Genomic DNA, 23,844 nt, shown 5'->3' with positions numbered 1-23,844 from the left:
TGCTAACACAAATTCTTTACAGAAGAATGGAAAAACTGGTAGCAGCTGACCTCTGGAAAGGTCAGTTTGGATTGTTGAGAAGTGTAGGAACATGTGAGGTAATACTGACCCTGCGACTTATCTCAGAAGATAGATAAGGGAAATCTTTTGACAATGTTGACTGGCATACTCTTTGAAATTCTGAAAGTAGCAGAGGGTAAAAGACAGGGAATGAAAGGCTATTTACAACTTGTACAGAGCCCCCAGAGGGCTCACCACCCTTTGGTGAGTTTGTGCTTGGCTACCATGGGTTCCCAGCCTTTGAAACACCTCTTCCCTTTCTTTGCACCATGTCTGTCAGCCTGCTATTATTTTTCCTCTCCCTTGGGGAACATGTCTTGGTTATTTTTGGGAATGCGTTCTGAAGTTTCAGTGGCCCAGCATAGTAACAGTCCCGTGTCTGTTTTATCCTTCTTTCTTCATACTCCATCTTCTCCCCTTCCTCTCCTTCGGCATTTGAGGCCACTCTTTGTTTCTTCTACCACCCTCTGTGCTCCTGAAGGGTGGCGAATGCGTTTGACACTTAACTGGTGACTCAGTAATGGGTCATTCCATCCCCAGGTCGACAGGTAGGGTTTGCACGTACCACCTGTTACCGACCAGGTGCAAGAAGGGGTGATTGCTTGAGCTGTTACCTACCCAATTGCATTTGGTCCCTCTGTTTGGAGTTCTAGACGTGGGACCTGAGGTGTGAACAATCGCCTAAGGCAGGTGAACCCATCTCTGAGTAGGCCCCCATTCGGAAGGGGCACAGCATCGGAGATGCTGGCTGCCATGGGGGATTTTTTCGCAGTGAGCCAATCTTCTTCATCTCAATCTACATGTACCAAAAGTAAATGGAATGAGGCTAAGCTTCACTGACACTTTAAGCTGCACCTCGGTTCCTGGTTGTATCATGTACAAAAGGAGGTCAGTCTTTTGCTACAGTTAATTCATTTGTTATGCAGAGAAACATTGATGCAGTTGTAGGCCCTATGAAATCCTGCTCTTGCTTATGCAATGGAATTTTTTTTCTGGAGACCAATTGCGATTTTCAAGCCTACCACTTCACTCCTCTAGGGCTGCCCCGTTCGTATTGAGGTCCATTGTGCTGAATTCTTTGCGTGGTGTTATTTACACTTGGCTGCTTGATGGTCCGACCAAGGGGAAAATCCAGCACTATCTCTCTGATTAGGGTGACACTGCAGGCCATCAGGTAATGAAAAAGGTTGATGCAATTTTAGTGCCTATGTGAACTCTTTTTCTCACATTTGATTGAAAAGTGCTTCCATCGAAGATTAAGGCCAGGCTATGGAGTCATCACTGCCTGACCATACATTCCAAACCTGCGTTGCTACCATTGTCAATGTTTGTAACCACACTTGGGTGTTTCTTGTGGTAGAGATGCTCATGGGGATGACTGCCTGCCTCGTCCTACCAGCTGTATCAATGTGCTGCCTCATCCCATTAGTTTCCCATGTACTCAATGAGTGACTGTCCAGGAGATCTGGAAGAAGGAAAAAGTGCCCCACCCCCTTCACTCGCAAGTTGTTAGCTAGTCGAAAGCCCTGCACTTACAGCATCGTTCTTATATGGCTCGCTCTACAGAGTTCGTGGGCACTCAGATTTGCGACCTCCAGTTCAGTACTACAATTGTAAAATCACCCAGTATTACGGTAGCATCCCAGTCTCCTCCCACAGCTGCGCTACAAGCCACCAAATATTCAGCTGCTACACAACCAGCAGGCCAGAAAGAACAAAAGAAACACTTCCCCAAAGAATTTTTACATCCTTCCAGCCAACAAACGTCTTGAGTCTTTGTTGTCAACTGTAAAGGCTCTAAGAAATCAAACAAAGGCAAATGGTCTTCTCCTTCCCCGGCTTGGACATCCTATTTAACAGTGTTGCTTTGGGATGCTGTCTGACCTGGGTGCTACCTACTAAATAAATGCCTGAAACGCTGCACATTGCACAGAAAAAAAATCCACAAAGATTCAATAGATAATTTCAGTAGACCTGTTTCTTATTAATTTAAGTGTCCACGAATCAAACATATTAATTTGATTTAAAAAAAGTTATCGTTAGGTACAGAGCAATTAGCTATGTTGGTTTGGCACAAACGTATGGCATTTTGATATTGACAGATTACACAAAATTCCTGTGTTTCACCAGTTACAAGCTTAGGTTAAAGATTACATCAATAGCTATTGAAGCTCATTTCAGAATGTTTTCTGCCCCCTTCTTCAGGTGAATGACACGAGCTCAGCTCTGGGCTCCCCTGGAGAGCTGCTGTCACGTCGATGTGTAGCCCTCTTGAAGACAGCACTCAAGCCCGAGGTGTGGCCCCGTGCCAATGACCTGAAGATTGGCTGGCTTGACAAAATCTTCTTGAGTGTGGAGTCGGCGACTCCCAACTATGGCAACATCTGCACTGCCCTCGATCTTCTTGCTTACCTGGTGACACTTATGAAGAAGGAGAGAATTCTGGCAAACATCAAACCGCTGCAGCGAGGTCTCGCGGCTTGTGTGACAAGCTCCAATACCAAGGTGAGGTGTGAAATCCAGTGCTCACGATTATTATCTGTTTTATAATTGGTGGGTAGGGGAGGGGGAGGGGGGGGGGGCAGAAAAGAAACCATTAATTGCAGAAGGAACAAAGATAACAACTCACTGTGTTGGAGCATTGAGTGGCTAATAGGAACATAAACAAATATGAAAATTAAAAAAAATATCCTAGTTCATTGCTTATAATAAATGTAAATTATATATTATTTTTATGTGATTCACTTTTGATACATTTGGGCAGTAAGAATTTAGTGTCAACATCTAATAGATGGAGTAAGAGTTCGACATTCTATTTCACTTGTGCTGTTGGTGACATAGGGAAACAGAACTGGGGACTAATGCTACAAGCAAGTGGTTGTTAGCAGTACCAAAGTTTACTGGCACTCAGTGGCTGTGAATATCTCTTCTGTTTGTGTGTATCACATTGTGGTTAGTTGCCTTCTGCTTGATGTATCTGCTTTAATATTTAATTGTATCAATATAATGGAAGGAAACTTCCACGTGGGAAAAATTATATATAAAAACAAAGATGAGGTGACTTACCGAACAAAAGCGCTGGCAGGTCGATTGATGTCTGCTTGTGTCTGTATGTGTGGATGGATATGTGCGTGTGTGCGTGTGTATACCTGTCCCTTTTTTCCCCCTAAGGTAAGTCTTTCCGCTCCCGGGATTGGAATGACTCCTTACCCTCTCCCTTAAAACCCACTTCCTTTCGTCTTCCCCTCTCCTTCCCTCTTTCCTGATGAGGCAACAGTTTGTTGCGAAAGCTTGAATTTTGTGTGTATGTTTGTGTGTCTATCGACCTGCCAGCGCTTTTGTTCGGTAAGTCACCTCATCTTTGTTTTTATATTTAATATTTAATTGCATTTATACTTGGGAGTATAAAACTACATACATTTAATTACAGGTAATTAGACTGACTCACAGTCTCATGACACGACTCATGAGCTATTTCCCCACTGAGTCGACTACAGCAACTGTTGCTTCCAAATATGAGGAGCTGGAATGTCTATACTCTAGTCTTGGAAAGGTAAGTCATGCTCATTGCATTTTTCAGGCTACTTTTTTTGGCATGTACGCAAAACCTTTTATCGCCTAAATTGATGTTGTTTGATGTACTTCAAAAGTCACCTGAAATTCCTGTAACAAAGCACAAGAAATCAAAATTACAAGGAACATATTAAACAGTCATAATCATCATGAACCCGTGATGGAGCTTTATTCCAATTTCAAGCCCACACAATTTCCCATCGATCTCCATTGTGCTGATTCAGTGATTTCCACACACTGCTTTCCATCCAATACATATCCTCGGGTTAAGTTCAAAGATATGGTCATATGCACTGAAATTGGAGATTTAAAAGTGCCGGTCGTGTATTTTTCTTCACAGGACTGATAATGGTATTAAATGACTGGAGCCGGTAATTGTTCTTCTTTCCAGTGATCAAGACAAAAAAATAAAATGATCGACTATTTTAATCATTGCTTTTCTGTACATGATCATATAATCATTCAGTGTATACTCGTGGTGTTATCCATTGTTGTTATATATTGAGAGTAACCCCTGACTGCAGAACAGATGCCCGTGTCTTGTTATGCCCCGATGATGGCCCTGTAATCCAAAAATGGTTATAAAAGTATTGTCGGCGAGACTTACAGCTTGTGTTTTTATCTTAAAAATCAAAACATTTGCAAATTTTGTGCACGTAGAAGTATAGTAAAACCTTTAAAAGTAGTTGGCTTGCAGCATAGGGTAGAAATTATTAGTAGTACACTTTTAAACGGATTACGTGGAAGGTAAAACAGAAGTACTACAATGATTTTCATTATTTACATTCAGATGGATACTGAACATGGACTGCTTACTATAGTTCAATTCTTTTATCTTGGCGGCTCGCGCATGCCCACCCAGACGTGGGAGATTGCTGCGTTGCCAGTTGCACACAACGCACGCGCCAATAGAAGCAGCGCCATAGTATAGCATAGTTCGCAAGCTTACGTTTAGGGGGGAGCGTGCAGTTCATGAAGTAAAGCCACCGCGGCTGCATTAATCCTTTCGCTGCTACAAAGACGTGCTCCCTGCATTCCGCGCTGTGCGCGATTTTGTCATTGCACTGCTCGCCTGTGCAGACACATCATGTTCCGACTGCTTTGACACTCTTTATCATTCGATTCCACAAAAATTATTTGGCCCAAAAATTAGATTTTTACACATCTTCTTGACTGATACCTTCCCCCCATAAATGATTTAATTTTGTTTCGATGTTCAACGCAATTATTATGCAGCATTAAATATAGTAAACCATTGCACGAAATTTTGAAGAGTTTGCAGAGGTAAAAGTCCATAGAGTATACTTTCCATATGGTCGATTTTAGTTGCCACAATGTTGAGAATGAAATGTGGACAAGATACCTAAATTTCATATAAAATTTACTGTATAACAATATCTCATTTAAGTACCACATAGGTGTCGTATGTAATATTGAGAAATATTCCATCTTTCGCGACTGCAACAAAAGTTTTATTTACACTGAGCACGTTTGGCTTTATTTTAAAGCACTTCAATCAATCAAAAGGAAGTAGACAAAATACATTAAACAAAACTGTGGACTTACAAAAACATTAGGACTTGAATATACCGTCTAACAGTGAAGTGCTCTGAGCTATGACAAATATAATTTTTGTGTGTGGCACACACAAACATCATCTATTTGCTAAAACACTGATCAGCCAACACAAACGTTGAATATTGTGTTACCGCAGCACAAAACTACGAAAGGTGACTTGGCAATGGAGGAGACAAAATACTGTCCACTGAAGATGCTTCAAAAGAGAAAATCACGTCTGGTCTAAATAAGTCACTTATTACAGTTGAAGAAGAGGAATATATTTCACTACCATTGGTAAAACTGCGACTGTGGAACAAAAACAAGAAAGAGAACATGAGTACCATTGTGTATGTGCCATACCTTTCATTGATTGAAGTGCTTTAAAATAAAGCCAAACGTGTCCGGTGTAAATAAAATTTTTATTGCAGTCGCGAAAGACGGAATATTTCTCAATATTACATACGACACCTATGTGGTACGTAAATTAAATGAGATATTGTTATACAGTAAATTTTATATGAAATTTATGTATCTTGTCCACATTTCATTCTCAACATTGTGGCAACTAAAATCGACCATACGGAAAGTATACGCTATGGACTTCTACCTGTGCAAACTCTTCAAAATTTTGTGCAATGGTTTACTACATTTAATGCTGCATAATAACTGCGTTGAACATCGAAACAAAATTAAGTCATTTATGGGGGGAAGGTATCAGTCAAGAAGACGTGTAAAAATCAAATTTTTGGGCCAAATAGTTTTTGTGAAATCGAATGATAAGCGTGTCAAAGCAGTGGGAACACCATGTGTCTGCACAGGCGAGCAGTGCAGTGATGACAAAATCGCCCACAGCGCGGAATGCGGGGAGCACGTGTCTGCAGCAGCGAAAGGGTTAATGAAGAGACAAAGCACTAGAAATTTGAAAAAATTGCATTCAAACGAATATAATTCGTGAAGTAAGGCACTTCGATATTGTTTTTAAAAAATGAAAATATTACACACCGCACAAGGTTTGAACTCGTAACCTTTCACATAGAAGCCAAACAGCTTATCCGTTACGCTATCGCGGCTCGTCCGCCTATAGGATGCCATGAGGAGTCTAACACGTCACGCAAAATACTGGCAAACACTGTTGGTATAACTATGATTTACTCACGCTTCGTCGAAGTACAATAGGAAATAAACAATTACCACTGTTCTTTATTGCGAAAAAGCAGTATAAAAGAAAGTCTGTTATCAAGACTTTTGTTCTATTACTTTATTTATGACTGAACGTTTGTAAAACTGAAGACACTCGTCCATGCTCTGCACTGCAGTCGAGATCTAGCAATGTCGTTCTCTGTTCATTGGCTGACTGTGTTTTGTGACGTCAGATGCGCAGAACGAACCTAAACTCGGCCGCCAACATAAATGACGCGCACTTTAACTTGTAGGACAATAATTTATTATGTCAAGACGGCCTTTAATTTCTGTAAATATACAGATTACCAGCTTTGGCATGTTAGTTCCATCTTCAAATGTGACGATAATCCAAGAATAGTTTCATCTTGCTCTGTAAACACTAGCTACAAGCACACTGAACATAATTTTTCCTGAAAGATGCACGACTGAATACTGTGGCATTTTGTTCCAGTTTGTTTGCGAAGGGCTGTCTCAGTACGAGAAGCAGGCCAGTGCCAGCCCAACAATGCTTTATGGCCCTCTCATGATGCTCAAATCTGCATGCATCAACAACCAGACCTATATCGACCGGCTGATCACACCATTCATGCGAGTGCTACAGAAATTAACAAGGGAGCATCTGAGTCCGAGTATTCAAGAGCAGAATGCAGCTAGCACAGGTATGATTTTATAGCTATATTTCAACTTGGTGGTAGCAACTATTAATTATCAATATTTCACAATGGATGACGATGATTGGTTTGTGAGGTGCTCAATTGCGCGGTCATCAGCGTCCGTACGAAGTCACAATTGTTACACAGTCCAATTTGTTTTTACTCAGTCCTATGTAGCCAGTCACAAATGACGACGACGACGACGACGATGATGATAAAACACACACACACACACACACACACACACACACACACACACACACACACACAGAGTCCCCGGGCAGGGAAAATCCTCAACCAGGCTTGGAATCGAACCTGGGACCCTGTGATCTAGAGGCAGCAACGCTAGCCACCAGACCGCGAGCTGCGAACATTCACAATGGAGGGTCCAGTGTGGAACAACAATAATATTATGAAAAGGATAGATTGCTACTCACGATATGGAGGAGACACTGAGTTGCAGGCAAACACAATGAAATGACTGTTATACATTTAAGCTTTTGGCCGAAAGGCCTTCATCCGAAATGTGGTGGCATGGACAACTCACCTAGCAACCCTACCATGCTCCTACAAGCGACACAACCCCATACCCCCTACCCCTACCCCGCTATCCTTGCCACTCCCCACCCTATGCCGCCTCCTTCTCTGTATGACTGATGCTAGATTACTGCTCCCTCAGTTGCCGTTGTGGTCCGCAGTCCGGCCACAGCGGCTGGAAACACAGTTGCTCTGTGTGTGTGTGTGTGTGTGTGTGTGTGTGTGTGTGTGTGGGAGGGGGGTGGGGGGCTGGAATCTTAATGTATAGCAGTCTTCTCATAGAGCCTGTCTGCGACTCAATGTCTCCTCTATATGGTGGGTAGCAGTCTATCCTTTTCAGATTATCTGTATTTATAACACAGTAAATGTGAATGGAATGAGATCTTTCAGTGCTACGAAATGTTCTTTACTTCGAAATAGTCTAGCAGTGATCAGTGTAAAAATTAGTGACACTGTAATGTGGTGTAAACTTCTTTTTTCTTGACCAGGTGATAGACATGAAAGAATTCATGTTCTTTTTTTCTTTTCCAGCTGATAGTTGGACATGAAAGAATTCATGTTCTGGCAGATACCACTTCGGCACTCTTAGGCATAAATTTTTATGACTTCCTATACAAATACATTGTGTGTCAGTTTTACTGAAGATATTTCAATATCTCGAAAACTTAGCACTGGCTCAAAGAAAATGAGTCATAAAATGTGTTAGACTCACAGTGGGAAAGAAAATGATGTGAAAAATCCCCTTCTCCAGAAAAAATGTACAGAATAGACATCTGATTGATGTTACTTTGTTTTTTACATGTCTGTGTTCCTAGTGTGTTGTCCAGCAAAGCGACGCGAAAAGTTGTTAGAGGTTTACCTATGGTAGGCACAGCTTTCCCTCGTGCTGTCACCACTATTGATCTTCCTAATATGGATGAACTTAAGAAAATATTGAAAGAATTGGAGATAATCCCACCAGTAGGTTACAGGTAGATATTCTTATTTATCCCGTTATAATCATCCATCTCTTCATAAGATTGCAAAGAAAAGAAGACTGGTTGTTAGAAATATATTACTTAAAACTTATGCTGCCATTTGTTTTTTGCAGCCAGCCACTGAAATTACGCAAGGTATATAACAATTCATGTACTAGAAATGGAAAATACATTACTATAAAATATGAAAATTCTTGTAAGAACAGGAGCACACGTATATTGACTCAGGTTTGGAATTCTGTACCCCCTGACCAGTTTGGTGAACAGACTTGCATCAACTATGGAAAAATGAGAGAGAGTCTTGTAGGGATGGCTTTTTCTCCTGATCAAAATAACTGGTTGGGTACTTTCACAGCACATATGTAATGAAGTATTGATGTCAATGGACCTACTGTTTGAAACATCAAGATGAACAGTAGCCACTTCCCATAGAGTGACAGGAAATCATAGACAAATGTTAGATGCCCACAACAACAAGAAAATACAGTTTGCTCTCTCACAACACCGCATCCTTTGTTAGCTGGACAAGATACTATAGGCATCTCTCCTCCACTCCATCATAATAAATTGTGTGAAAGGAAATTACAACACATATGTTGTTTTTGATAATTAGGAGACTCCATCTATGGAAAACCATGAATGAGGAAGATGGATGTTGCTGGTGCCGTTAAACAATTAACCCCAGACATTGACAACAGCACTTCATACACTATAAAGAACAGCTTATTTTATTTCCTATTTTCCATCAAATATTGAGGTAATCACAAGTACATTTCGCCAACAAGAAGTCATCATTTGCTCATGGGAAAGCTATGTTACACTACTTTCCTATACTCTCCACATGTTACATCTGCTTTTTCAAAGTGGCAAAAAGAACATCCAGATCGTTAATGATGATATAGATGTGTTTCCTGTAATACTGTACTTTTATTGGAAATGGACACTTCTAATGATTTTGGTGACAATAGTAAGCTTATACAGGGTGAGCACAAAGTCTTGCCTTGATTATAAAAATTTATAACAGAATAATCGTTTGACATAGTAAGTTACATTTGATGCCGTTACATAGGTTACTGTTACTAGTTATTGTGACCAATGGATGGCGCTAGTGCTCCATAACACCGACGCAGTCTGTTAGGTCACGTTAGTTGCTGGCTGCTGGCGAAATGGCATCGAAGCAGAGGAAAGTGTGCTGTGGTTTCATGAAACGAAATCGCCCATCAGTGTTCAGCGTAAATTTCGGGCTTCTTATGGACGCAGCCCTCCTGACGTTAAATCAATAAAACGATGGTATACAAAGTTTAATGAAACAGGCAGCGTTGAAGATCGTTGTCGAAGTGGCAGGCCTCGTGTGAGTGATGTAACTGTTGATCGTGTTCGGCAATCATTTGAATGGAGTCCGTCTAAATCAACTCATCAAGCATCACATGAACTTCAAATACCGCAAGGAAGTGTGGTGAAGATTCTTCATGAAGGGCTTAGGTTGCATGCTTACAAAGTGCAAATTGTGCAGGCCTTGCAACCGAATGATTTGCTGACACGTGCTGAATTTGCAACTGAGATTCTTAACAGGATTGATGGCACTAACAATTACTTACGTCGCATATGCTTTACTGAAGAAGTCACCCTTCATATCAGTGGAATGGTAAATAGGCATAATGTCCGTATATGGGGTTCAGAGTCTCTACATGCTACTGTATAGTAGCGAAAAAGTGAATGTTTGGTACGGCTTTGTGCATAACAAGGTTTAAGGACCGTTTTTCTTCCAGCAAGAGCGAATACCCCCCACCCATTTCCACTGAGCTTTGATAGTTCATGATTTCCTGGATGAAACATTTGGATTGGAAGGAACAGTTCAACACCCTGGCCACCTCGCTCTCCAGACATTACGCCCCTTGACCTTTTTTTTTTGGGGGGGGGGGGGGGGGCTGTATCAAGGACAGAGTCTTCATCACACCAGTTGCCAGTTGCTGACGTCGATGAACTGAAGGCTAGGATAGAAGCTGCTGTGGGTACATGTGACAGGACACATGTTACGAAACACCTGGCGAGAACTGGAATACTGCCTCGACGTTCTCTGAGCTACCAAGGGAGCACACGTTGAGGTTTACTAATATAAGTGGTCTTAAAAAAAAAAAAAAAACTAGTAACATTAGCTTATGTAACGGCTGTGCGTGCTTTAAGTGGCTACGATTCTGTCTTTTTCTCAATCTGGAAGACAGTGCTGCTGAGTGCACTTTGTTGGAGACTTTGAATTCCTAAGTGAGATTTACATGGATCATCATCAGATAATGAAAGCGGAGTATAAACTTTTTTCACTTTTGTATAACGAAAGACCACGTGAACCAATGACACAACTGGGACACAAATTGCTGACAACCAAGATAGAAATCTCTTTTAACTTGAAGTCACTTCCACAAACAGATGAAGTCATACAAAACCGCATAAAACATGCTCTCTTGCAAGTCATTTACTATAAATCAGCAGAGCAGTTGTCACGCCCTATGTTGTATCTCAGTGACTATGGGTGGAAAGTAGAAAATACTTGTGCATTCCTTTAACGACAATGAATTTCTTAGGCCCTCCTTAATCAATGGAATTAGTAGTATCTAGATGTATGACATGAGAGTGAAGTAATTGCAAGTGCCAATCTTTTAATTTATCCTCACAACATACTATAATTGTGCTTTGTCAGAGATCTGTGTGAATATTTTCACAGCCACCAGAAGTAGCAAGGACTGCATCAGCAGTGATGAAAGTGAAGTTGAAGATGATATTGACAGTTTGACGTATGACACACTTTAGGAGAATGTTGACTGATACTACAATGTGAAAAAAGTAACATTAAACAAAACACAGTGATAATAGTATTTTAACTTATTATTTTATAAAATAAGTTTTCACATCAGGCATATAACTTTACTGTAATCGTATGATGTGCAAAAATGGAATGTAATTGTAAATGTAAAATTGTAAACACACCAAATCTTAAAAGCTTATTATCATTTTACTAAAGAATAAGAAGTTGTGGAACCCCATCATAATTAGCATCGTTGAGTGTCTCTTGATCATATAAAAAAAGAGAAAACAACCTTCATACCGGTTGTTAATGATTCAAGTCTGAAACTGCATGACTATAAGGCATGAATTCTTTCCTGTTGATTGATAAAGAAATTATATTCTTCCAAATAGGCTTTGAAACTGCTATAACCTTTCAAACAGTGCTGAAGAGGTCTTTAAAAGGAGCAAATTTAACTTTCTGTGAATCTGATTACATGTCTTCTTACTTTTCCCGTTATTATGCATAGAATGTATTAAAACATTAACTTTGGTTGCAGGAAGTGATCTGCTGATTCTCAGTTTAGACATGGTAAAGAACCGTGTAGTTGTGATGGGTGCTGATATGCGAAAGACGTTCATTGGAACAATACTGGTTGGTCTGATTGAAAAATCACCAGATATTAAAGTTATGAAGGCTATAACTAAGGTGAGGTGGTATCTTACTAAATAGCTAGGCTAAGAATTTTGTTGCATGAGGATCAAAATATGTGTATAATCAATTCTTACATAGATGCTAGAGGACTGGATGAAGAACAAGAACCCTATTGCTATTAATCAGACTCCAACACTGAGAGAAAAATCCATACTCCTGGTTAAAATGATGCACTATGTTGAAAAAAGGTTTCCTGATGAATTAGAACTGAATGCCCAGTTCCTTGATATTGTTAATTTTGTGTACAGGTAAGGAAAACACATTTAGACTCAGAAACTGTATTGTTAGCTGAGTAGTTACAAAACACCAGACATTTAAAAATGTATTGTAATGGCTGTAAATAATGGACTTGCAGAGATGAAAATCTGAAGCAATCTGAACTGGGAACAAAGTTAGAGCCTGCATTCCTGGCAGGTTTAAGATGTGTCCAGCCTCCAATCAGAGCTAAATTTTTTGAGGTATTTGATGCAAGTATGAAACGAAAATTGCATGACCGTCTGTTATACATCATGATTTCTCAGAACTGGGAGCCTATGGGACCACATTACTGGATAAAACAGTGTATAGAACTCCTAGTCATGACTGCAAATCCAGGTGTGTATATATGTCCACATTAGTTTTTATTATACAGTTTAATATTTTATTTTGGGTATTAAACAGATTTGTATTAGCAACAACTATCAGAATTCCTTTGCAGCCAACCAAATGTATGCCTCAGAGATGTGTCAGCAGTGTGGATTTTATGTTGCTATTAGGAATAATCGTGACTGAGAACTTGCAAGATGTTTTAATTGTTTGGTGGAAGATTTGTATTGAGTTCTCTTCTTATATGTTGTGTGGTGTCTAACATTTTAGGGATAACTTTTGGGCTTAAAAGGGGATTATCTGAATTTAACACTCTGTAAAAATGAAGGAACAAAATGTAAGAGAACATTGACAAGACATCCTATTTATTGAAGTTTGAATGAACTGTGGGATTCCATCAGACACTGCTACCTTTTCCTAACTATGCACTTCGTATCTACTACAAGTGATAGGATTTCTTTAAATATTATGTTGCCCACAACACCAAAATTGCAGTAAAAAGAAAAAGTGTGAAGACATGAAGATAAGCAAAAAAGCAGTCTCTTTTTTATATATAAAAATCTGGTCAGGCTATTGCTTCTTATTTTCATCTATGTCTACATGGCTACTGTGCAATTCAATCTTAGTGCCTGACAGAATGTTTACCGAACCATTTTCACACTGTCTGCACTGTTCCACTCTCAAAAAGTGCAGAGGAAAAAATGAACACTTAAATGTTTCCATGCAAGCTGTGATTCCTTGTTTTTTATTAGGATATCATTACTCCATATGTAAGTGGGCCTCGACAAAATAATGTCGCATTCAGAAGAGAAAGCTGGAGATTGGAATTTTACAAAAAGACCTCGCCACAACAAAAAACACCTATGTTTCAATGATTGCCACGCCAGTTCACATTTCATATGTGTAACACTCTCCCCCTACTTTCTGATAATACAAAGAGCTCCTTTCTTTGAACTCTTTCAGTGTTCTCTGTCATTTCTACCTGGCAAGGGTCCAAAACCTTGCAGCAGTATTTCAGAAGAGGAAGGAAAAACATAGTGTAGGCAGTCTCTCTAGTGGGTTTATTGCATCTTCTAAGTGTTCTGCCAATAAAACACAGTCTTTGGCATGCCTTCCCCAAAAATTATCTGTGTGAATCATTCCAGTGTGAGTTGTTTGTAATTGTAATCCCTAGGTATTTAGTTGAATTGATATCCTTTAGATTTGTGTGAGTTATTATGTAACCAAAACTTAACAGATGCCTTTTACTTATGTGTATGATCTCACAAATTTCAAACAATGGGATGGTATGTAACAATATTATGAAAAGGAAAGTTGCTACTCACCATATAGCGGAGATGCTGAGCGGCAGATAGGTACAACAAAAAGACTGTCACAAATTAGCACACGAAAACGGAACTCAGCTGCCACTTTTTGCACCATGCAGATATCTTGTCTAAATAATTTTGTTTTGATCTTCTGATGACTTTGCTAAATAGTAAATGACAGTATTATCTGCAAACGATGTCAGATTGCTGCTCAGATTGTTTTCTAAACCATTTATTGAGATTGAGAACAGCAGTTGAGTTGACCTTCCCCTACTTTAATGTTGTAATAAAACTTTTAAAAACGGTTCTTCCATTTATACACATTCAACACTAATGCACTTTGTATTAGAATGCATCCAACATTGTATGCAGACACAGAATAGAGGACATTTCTGAGTAATATCTATTTGCTAACTTTGACATGTTGGTTTGATTAGATCTTCCCAGTCTTAACAGTAACACAGCAGTTCTGCTGTATACAGCATAGCCATCCAGTTTCTGATGACTGTATCATACATCATGTCACTACAGTTGGAATGGGAGATACATGTCAGCTGCTTTGAAGTATCAGCATAATGAAATGATTGAGTAAATATCAGAGAAGTTGGATAAAATTCCTAATGTTTCCTTCATTTACTCAAGTTCCATCTTACAGTATCCAGGAATCCCTGTCTTGAATGGGTAAGTAATTGTAGCAATGGAGAAAGCTGACACCGGTTCTGGTTAGCTGACTGGGAATGTCACAGAATTACAAAATGAAGTGCCATGACAGAATTTGAAAGGAACAAGTTTTGCATTGCAAAATCTCTTATACTCAGAATTCGGAGATCCCACTTCCAGAATACGAGTACATTAAGAAACATTTACCTCTTCCAACATAAATCTTGTGAAAGGCATGTATAACTAAAATTAGTGGAATTCAGGTGCATACAGAATGGTACTTACATGTATCTTCCCACATACCATTCGCAAATGGAATAAGAAAAGTGGTAGGACACTGACTGTGTACCCTCTGGCACATACACTGTACGGTGGCTAATTACTTAGTTTTGTGTTTTATGGATCATAATTGTGATCTCTTGCTGTGATGTGGAATGAGCTAATTTTCAATCGCAGTCCTTTTGTGGTAGAATGTAATGAAGTAGTAGTAGTAGTAGTAGTAGTAGTAGTAGTCGTTGTTGTTGTCAGTAGAGCACTACTCTACCCACCTGGTTAAATGACATGGCAGATGCTTGTTCCCCATCACTCATTCACATGGTGAAACTGTGTGACAGATGCTCATTCCCCATCACTCATTGCAGGAGTGCAGCACAGACAGCAGTTGCCCCACTCGCCATCATGTGGACCCATACTCACTCAGTGGCTCTGCCATGTGGCTAAGAAGACATGGACTCTGTGTAGCTTCATCGCCATTTAGTGGCACTAACAGGCCTGGCAAGCATTGGAATGCATTTAGAATTTCTTTGTATCTGTCAAATTTCCGTATTTTGTATAATGTGTATCTGAAACTCATAAAATATTAGCACAGCCACTAAATCAGGGTTTCTGCTGGTCATAAAAGTAATGAAAATGAACAGACAGTCACGAAATTGATCATGTGGCCACGAATTTGGTCTTATGTATCACTCAGGTGCAATTCTAGGGGGAAGAAGCAAGTTAGCACTATGCCCAAAAATGTTGTATCCAGTTCATTTAATAAACAAGAAAATACAGGGTGATTCAAAAAGAATACCACAACTTTAGGAATTTAAAACTCTGCAACGACAAAAGGCAGAGCTAAGCACTATCTGTCGGCGAATTAAGGGAGCTATAAAGTTTCATTTAGTTGTACATTTGTTCGCTTGAGGCGCTGTTGACTAGGCGTCAGCGTCAGTTGATGCTAAGATGGCGATCGCTCAACAGAAAGCTTTTTGTGTTATTGAGTACGGCAGAAGTGAATCGACGACAGTTGTTCAGCGTGCATTTCAAACGAAGTATGGTGTTAAACCTCCTGATAGGTGGTGTATGAAACGTTGGTATAAATAGTTTTCTGTGCCATTTCAGCCAATAAAGTTTTTGGTCCCTTTTTCTTCGAAGGTGCTACTGTAACTGGACTACAGTATCTGGAGATGTTAGAGAATTGGGTGTTCCCTCAGCTCGAACAAGAAGCACAACAATTCATATTTCAGCAGGATGGAGCGCCACCACATTGGCACTTATCTGTCCGTAACTACCTGAACGTCAACTACCTGAGGCGATGGATCGGCCGCCAGGCAGCCCGTGACAGAGCACTTCATCACTGGCCTCCAAGAAGCCCTGACCTTACCCCTTGCGATTTTTTTCTTATGGGGGTATGTTAAGGATATGGTGTTTTGGCCACCTCTCCCAGCCACCATTGATGATTTGAAACGAGAAATAACAGCAGCTATCCAAACTGTTACGCCTGATATGCTACAGAGAGTGTGGAACGAGTTGGAGTATCGGGTTGATATTGCTCGAGTGTCTGGAGGGGGCCATATTGGACATCTCTGAACTTGTTTTTGAGTGAAAAAAAACCTTTTTAAATACTCTTTGTAATGATGTATAACAGAAGGTTATATTATGTTTCTTTCATTAAATACACATTTTTAAAGTTGTATTCTTTTTGAATCACCCTGTATATATGTAGGGAACTTGTACGTGCAAGCCATGTTAGCACAGGGTCTGCATCTGCATTTGGAACCTTGAGGGGACAGGTGTGGAGGGAGAAATTTGGAGATGTGACTTTGTTAACAAAGAGCCTTATGAGGTGTATACACCTAGTGGAAATTACATTTAGACTAGCTCTGCCTGAGGCAGTGCTGCCATCTAATGTGTTGTTAGAGGAGTATCTGTTAGAACTACCAGACATAAATCCCACTCCTCATCATCTTTTTCTTCTTAAAGGCATTTCTTTAAAACTTTTAGGTGCTGAAATTTCAAGTTGAGTAAAAATGTAAACACTGAATCTTACACTGTAATATTTGACATCCATATTGTATTTTCATAATTGTTGTGTCTTCAGAGTCTTTCATGGTGGCGCAGGCCCTTATGTCATCTGACATCACTCCGTCCTATGGTATGATGAAGCTGTTAGGAACTGCTCAACTTGCCTTTAGTGCTTGCATTACTCTGGCCCTCTTAGGAAGGCTCCAGAAGCTACCATTGCATCTTTGTCAGCAGAACACCATGCCAACCCCGGCACTCAATGATTTTTAGCTCTTGATGACGACGGCGGAAATAGCTATTAAAAGCTCAAATGTTTTGTTTGAAGTGACTTGGCTTGTAAATAGAGAAGATTTTATTGTTTCATAATTGCTGTTGTATTAAGAAAAATTTTACCAACTGTATTTATGAGTTGTTGTGAATTTAATTAAAGAGATAATGGAAGATAGTGGAAAAAAAGTCAGGAATCTGATGCTCTGAAAACCAGTAGATGCCCTGCAAGTATGATTAAATACAACAAAAATTAGAGAGAGAGAGTTGAATATTCAATGTTATTGAAGGTCAATTATTTAGATGAGGAATTGTAAACTTTTGTGAATGAGTAACAGGTGACATAGTGCTTGCAATTAGTCCACAGCTAAAATTGCACTGACAATGAGATGTATTTTGTACAGAACACATGAAAATGATGTAGCTTGAAAAGTGTGAAGACTTATTATAATTGTCAACTTTGTTTGTAATTAACAAAAAACTTCACTCCAGCTATATTGTAGGATGACTCTTTTGAGTAAATCTAGAAAATGAACTAATAGGACTCTTTACAATTGATAATATATTAACTGCACTGTCCACAAAGAGGAAGGAAGCACAAGATTTAGTGGTAAGCAGGGATGGGAATTATCTGAATAATTATTTGAATGAGTAGAGCATTCAAACATTTTTTGCGAAGATATTATTCATAATTAAATATAGAATGTCATTATAGTGTTTGTTTGCTTCTTGCACAGAAGTATATAACTAGTGTTTGTTTCCTTTTCTCAGTGCAGCTTCTGTTTGACAGATGACTTGTTAATGGTTTGTCCAAAAATGTGCCTTGGTGTCATAGTGGTTGCTGCCATAGCTCAGCGTGTTCTGTCAGAGGAGTGGCCACCTGAAAAAAACTACAGTTCTCATTTACTGAATTCCAAAGATATCATGCAACATCCGCACAGAACACAAGGGAACATATAAAAAAGAATTGGTTAACTTCTTGTTGAAGGTTAGGTGACCAGTCTTCTGTTGGTCGATCGGGTTTTTCTTTTTCTTGTCACTTGTTTCTTTGGTAACAATTAAAGAAGTGCCAAGTTGCACTTGTTTTGGAGTACACATTGAACTGTAGGTCCTCCTCTAACTGGATGTATGACTAGGTTCAGAGGCAACAAGAAGTCAAGGCCACACCACCATACCTGGTAAAGCAGTGCAGTGTTCACACAAACCTGTGGATTGAGCACATATTTAATTGCTTTACTGCGTAACAAATACAGCATAAAAATACTCCATTGGTGGGGTGGCTTTAGCAGGTGCACTACTGACAGAGCCCAATTTAACTGATTCTGCACTTGCCAGTACTTCCCCCTCCCCCTGCTAACATGTGGAAGTACTCTGCGTAAGTAGCCAAAGGTGAGATTGCAGCCAACAGAAACTCTTGATATGCATTGCCCTCCATTGTATTAAGATTGCTAACTGTCAGATATGGTTGTCTCTGATATAATGATGCTAGTCATTTGTGTTTGTTTGTTAAAAATGATTGAACAGAATAACAACTAGGTGGTTGCTAACAACTAACATTAACTCACTTTTAATCCAAAGTCTCCAGAAATGTTTGTGGAATTATGCTGGACGTCAAATGTTATCAAAAAGTGTTAGGGCTAACTCTGAGTAAGGTATCCTTTAGAAGATCCTGCATGCATCAGTGCAGTTACACATAGTTTTGAGATTCAAAAGTTTCAGAAGAGGCACTCTGTTTGAGTACAAAACGAGTTCATAATATTGCAGAACTACCAACTTTTTTATCAAGACATTGTCAAGAAATGATTGGAAGATGTTTTTTTTCTTTTCTGCAACACCTGAAAGTATTACAGCAATGTCTCACCAACAATTAAAAAATAAATAGTTTCCCTATATTGCTGCCCGTGAAAAGCAAGGCTGTAGACACATATAACCAAAGAAAACATAAAAGGAAAATTCATGTTGAATGTGATTTGGGAATTAAAATCACTGTGGAATCACAACAAAGTTATTTGCCAAAACTAGAGTGGAATTTCTGAACTTTAGCAGAAGACGAGTGTGATTTGGAACTTTATATCAGTATCCTGAAAGGAGTTACAAATGCTGATATCATCTTTGAAGATGTAGAACATATTTTCTTTAGTGTCTCACAATGGCAATTATTTGAAAATCAAATGAACTTCCAGATGAATGGGGGAAAAACAGTTGTTTCGAAAACTAATTGATAAACAAATTATTTAATAAATAACAAAGAATTTGAGCACTAAATGTCATTGGAGTTCAAATTTATCTATTATATGCAATGCTTCTTATTCACAGACAGTGAATAAATGTTTTCATTTGTGTAAACGAATAATGTTTTGAATGGATATTTGTACTTGTTATCCACAAGTAACAGAAAATAATTTTTACCTGTTTGTGTAACTCTAGTGGTAAAGGAAACACGTTGTTCATGCGCACACTTCAAATTTGCACTCTGTATGCATGTGAGTGCTAGCTCGTGATTTCTGCATGGATATGGACAAGTGAGTGACATCCACACGGTCATTGCCAAGTGTACGCTCACTTGTGTTATTAGGTGAAACAGCATTTATCTCCTTCAGCAACCTCTGACAACATTTGCGAAGGCTTGTTTGTGCACACTCTCATACACCACAGATGCTTGCAGACCACGTAGATGGGCCACGAACTTTCAGGACCCTAGTTGTCAAGCAAATGTGATTTCAGTTTGCATTTGGAATTATATTCATTAATAACTGCTGTCAACCTCTGACACACTATTGTTTATATTAAAATTCAACTAACTAGACAAAGATTTTTGTGGTTAAATACTTCACTGCCTTCTGTGCTACACTGAGCCAGAGTGATACACAGTGTGATTTATAACATGCAATGTCTCACACTGTAATGATTCACTTATAAAGGAGAATCCAGGATGGAATAATGATAGTCTTATGAAAAGGATAGATTGCTACTCAACATATAGTGGAAATGTTGAGTCACAGAGGGGCATAAGAAAAAGCTGTCAAACAAGTAAGCTTTTGGCCAAAAGGCCAACTTCCGAATTACACACACACACACACACACACACACACACACACACACACACAGAGAGAGAGAGAGAGAGAGAGAGAGAGAGAGAGAGAGAGAGAGAGAGAGACTATAGGGAGAGGTTCGAGGATGGCCTCAAGGATTTGAGGAGAGACTGGAGCTCCTGCTGCATTTCTGGAATGGGGTCACTGTGGCATGGTTTGTAGGTGGACAAATTTGGCAGCTGGCAGAGTTGTCCTGCCAGGTAATCCTTGCTTTTCAAAAAATCAGTGGTGGAGTCTTTCTCAGCAGGTAGGATTATAAGGTCAGGATCAGTTTTCAGGTGGTGGTTGCAGCTCTTTGTGCAGATGTAAGGTTAGCTTGCATGTTTGGGGGTTTGGGAAATTATGGGAGGCAAAGTTCAAGGTTAAGAAATTTTGGAAAGTTAACAGGTGGTGATTTGGGGACAGTATGGGTGGATTACAGTTGGATGGAGGAGAGAACTGAGTCAGGCAGGGTTCAGTGTTGGTCTTCAGTTTAGTCAGTTTGTTAGGGTTGGTGCTGAAAATGTGTTTCCTCTGTAGGTACCGGGTGAAGGAGTGGAGGTCTTTAACAAGTCCTGCGTCATTGAATTTGGGAGTTGGGCGAAAGGTGAGGCCTTTGTGAAGGACTGATACTTCTGTGGGGCTAAGGCTTTTGGGGGAAAGGTTCATGACTGTGTTTTGGATTTGTTTAGGTTTTATATGGCAGTGGGAGGGGTTTTCAGGGTGGGGTAAATGGAGTAGGTCTGTGAGGCTGGGTTTGTCAGTTGTGAGCTGATATAAGGGAGGTTTGTAGGTTGTTGCAGAGATGGTGTATAGTGGTAGTTCAAGGTGGGAGTAGGTGGTGAACAGGTTGGAAGCAGCGGCAGCTGGCCAAGACACAAAGCAGTAAAAGGGAAGTAACCAATTTTGTGACATTTTACAAGTTCCAACCTAGTAGCAAATTGTATAGTTTCATGATAATATTCTTCTCGAGTTTGCAGCCAGATCATAACGTCTTCATGACACAATATTTCCGCGGTCCAACTGGCCAGCGAGATCGTGTACCAGCACTCTCACCTGAAGATGGCGGCCAGTTGGACCGCTGAAATATTGTCATGAAGACGTTATGATCCAGCTGCACACTCGAGAAGAATATCAATTATTATGCCGGGAAAGCCTTTGTATAGTTTCATCTTTGTGCTTCGATAATTTAGTATCTAGAATTTCTGTATTTTAAGTTGATATTTAATAGACACAGTGTCTGAAAGTAAACTCTTTTTGTGACAGTACAAGTTCCTTATCAGGAGCGAATTATTTAGTCTCACCTGAGTGCTTTGGTACTTAAGTTTTTGAACCTCTGCGTATTAACCTAATTTATTGGACACATTTCTTATGTTCTTGACAGCGTCTACGTAAAGTTGCATAGCACATGTCGATAGTTCTTTGTTTGTCTGTGTAGTGTAGTTTTCCACAGTCTTTAGTATGGATAAGGACTGTGACCGCTCTGTGCAGATGCTATCCAAGTTGGTGACGAATCGCTCCAGGCTGTGATGGCTTCGATTACACAGCTTGAAGCTGCAGTGGATGGGCTCATTGTTGTGGGCTGGCCATGGGGATTCAAAGGATATCCAGGACATCTGAATCCAGTGATCGGTCTGCAGCGATGACCAGCCCAGTTACTGTTCGCAGTGAGGTTGACTTCTCACCCGTGGTAGAGTGGATGGTCGCCTCAGTGTGGCAGGCAACAAAAGACTTCCCAAGGGGTTGAACGTAAGGCCTCCCCAGTTAGTCTGACTAACATGTTCCAGGTGCTGTCAGTGACTGACACTGTCCCTCAGCCAGATGCAGTTGCTTGTCCTGTTTCAATGGAAACCTCTCAGTTGGCAAGATCTAGGAAATCACAGAGGGTGGGAGTATTAGTAAACGTATATTGTGTTCAAACATTATGAACTAACTTGAAGAGGTTCTATTGATGCATGTATTGGCGCAAAGTCAACACAGATTTAGAAAACATCGTTCTTGTGAAACACATCTATGTCTTTACACACAATAAGTGTTAAGTGCTGTGGACAAGGAATTTCGAATTGGCTTTTGATACTGTGCCTCACAAGTGGCTTGTAATCAAATTGGGTGCTTATGCAATATCATCACAGTTATGCAGCTGGATTCGTGATTTCCTCTCAGAGAGGTCAAAGTTCATAGTTATTAACAGAAGACAGAAGTGATTTCTGGCATTCCACAAGGTAGTGTTATAGGCCCTCTGCTGTTCCTTATTTAGGAGATGATCTGAGCAGCTGTGTTGGTTGTTTGAAGATGATGCTGTCATTTATCGTCTAGTAAACTCATCAGAAGATAAAACAAATCTCAAAACTATTTAGGAAAGATATCTGTATGGTGTAAAAATTGGCAATTGCCCCTACATAATGAAAAATGTGAGGTCATCCATATGAGTGCTAAAAGGAATCCATTAACCTTTGATTGCACGATAAATTGGTCAAATCTAAAGGCCCTAAATTCAACTAAATACCTAGGTATTACAAGTATGAACGACTTAAATTGGAAAGAACACACAAAAAATGTGGGGAAGGCAAACGAAAGGCTGTGTTTTATTCGCAGATCAGTTAGAAGATTCAACAGATCTACTAAAGAAACTGCCCATACTGCACTTGTCCACCCTCTTTTGGAGTTCTACTGTGCGGTGTAGGATCGTTGCCAGACAGGATTAACAGAGTACATTGAGAAAGTTCAAAAAAGAGCAGTTCATTTTGTATTGTTGAGAAATAAGGGAGTGTGTGTCCCTGACATGATACAGGATTTGGGGTGGTAATCATTAAAACAAACACGTTTTTCATTGCGTCGGAGTCTTATCACAAAATTTCAATCACAAACTTTCTCTTCAGAATGCGAAAATATTTTGTTGACACCAACCTACACAGGGAGAAACAGTCATCATAATAAAATGAGGGAAACCGGAGCTCGCACAGAAAGATACAGGTGTTTGTTTTTTCCGTGCACTGTTCGAGAGTGGAATAATAGAGAATTATTGTGAGGGTGGTTCGATGAACCCTCTGCCAGGCACTTAAGTGTGATTTGCAGAGTATCTGTGTAGGTGTAGATGGTGCTGTGCATGTTGCTCCAGTTCATACAGGCCAAGAGTTTGTGTGAGATGGGATCCAGAAATTTGGTTTTGTTTAGAGGAGGTGGTTTTGCAAGTGGTTTGGGCCTGATTGACATGGTTTTGCAAGATAATATTAGTCAGGATCAAACACTGGCAGAATCTGAACAGATGGAGGTTATTGTGCAAGGAGGGGCTGCAATCAGAGATGGGTAATTCAATGGTAAGGCCATTTGGTCTGATTCCATGAGGCAAACACTGATGGAAGAACAGTATGTGGGACTGGGCCCTGGCTATGAATAAGGAAATATATTCTGTATTGGCCCAGACAGAAGGACCAAGGATCCATGCTGGAGAATAAAACCATGTAAAAATATGTAAATAATGTGAAAAACATTCGTAAAAGTTTGTAAAAATACACCTACATACGTAGGAAAAATCATGAAAAGGACGGAATAGATGAAGTATGGGGAAACACGATGATACCTGTGGGAGCAGGCCTATAGTGAAAGGTGAAAACCAACTGAAATTTACGTGAA

General features: G+C 39.8%; 1 protein-coding gene across 1 annotated transcript in view; it reads left to right on the top strand.

Moving 5' to 3' along the window:
- Nucleotides 1-23,844, top strand: part of LOC124779432 (transformation/transcription domain-associated protein) — a 453,680-nt gene that overhangs the window by 262,953 nt on the left and 166,883 nt on the right. The window contains exons 39-44 of the mRNA XM_047253711.1: nucleotides 2,266-2,565; nucleotides 3,491-3,613; nucleotides 6,827-7,034; nucleotides 11,881-12,029; nucleotides 12,114-12,283; nucleotides 12,391-12,629. Coding sequence (XP_047109667.1) covers nucleotides 2,266-2,565; nucleotides 3,491-3,613; nucleotides 6,827-7,034; nucleotides 11,881-12,029; nucleotides 12,114-12,283; nucleotides 12,391-12,629 — 1,189 coding nt within the window. The remainder of the gene's footprint in view (nucleotides 1-2,265; nucleotides 2,566-3,490; nucleotides 3,614-6,826; nucleotides 7,035-11,880; nucleotides 12,030-12,113; nucleotides 12,284-12,390; nucleotides 12,630-23,844) is intronic.

This window comes from Schistocerca piceifrons, chromosome 1, assembly GCF_021461385.2.
Source record: "Schistocerca piceifrons isolate TAMUIC-IGC-003096 chromosome 1, iqSchPice1.1, whole genome shotgun sequence".
NCBI lineage: Eukaryota > Metazoa > Arthropoda > Insecta > Orthoptera > Acrididae > Schistocerca > Schistocerca piceifrons.
The sequence above is the reverse complement of the archived record's forward strand: the minus strand, read 5'-3'. Positions and strand labels throughout refer to the sequence as shown.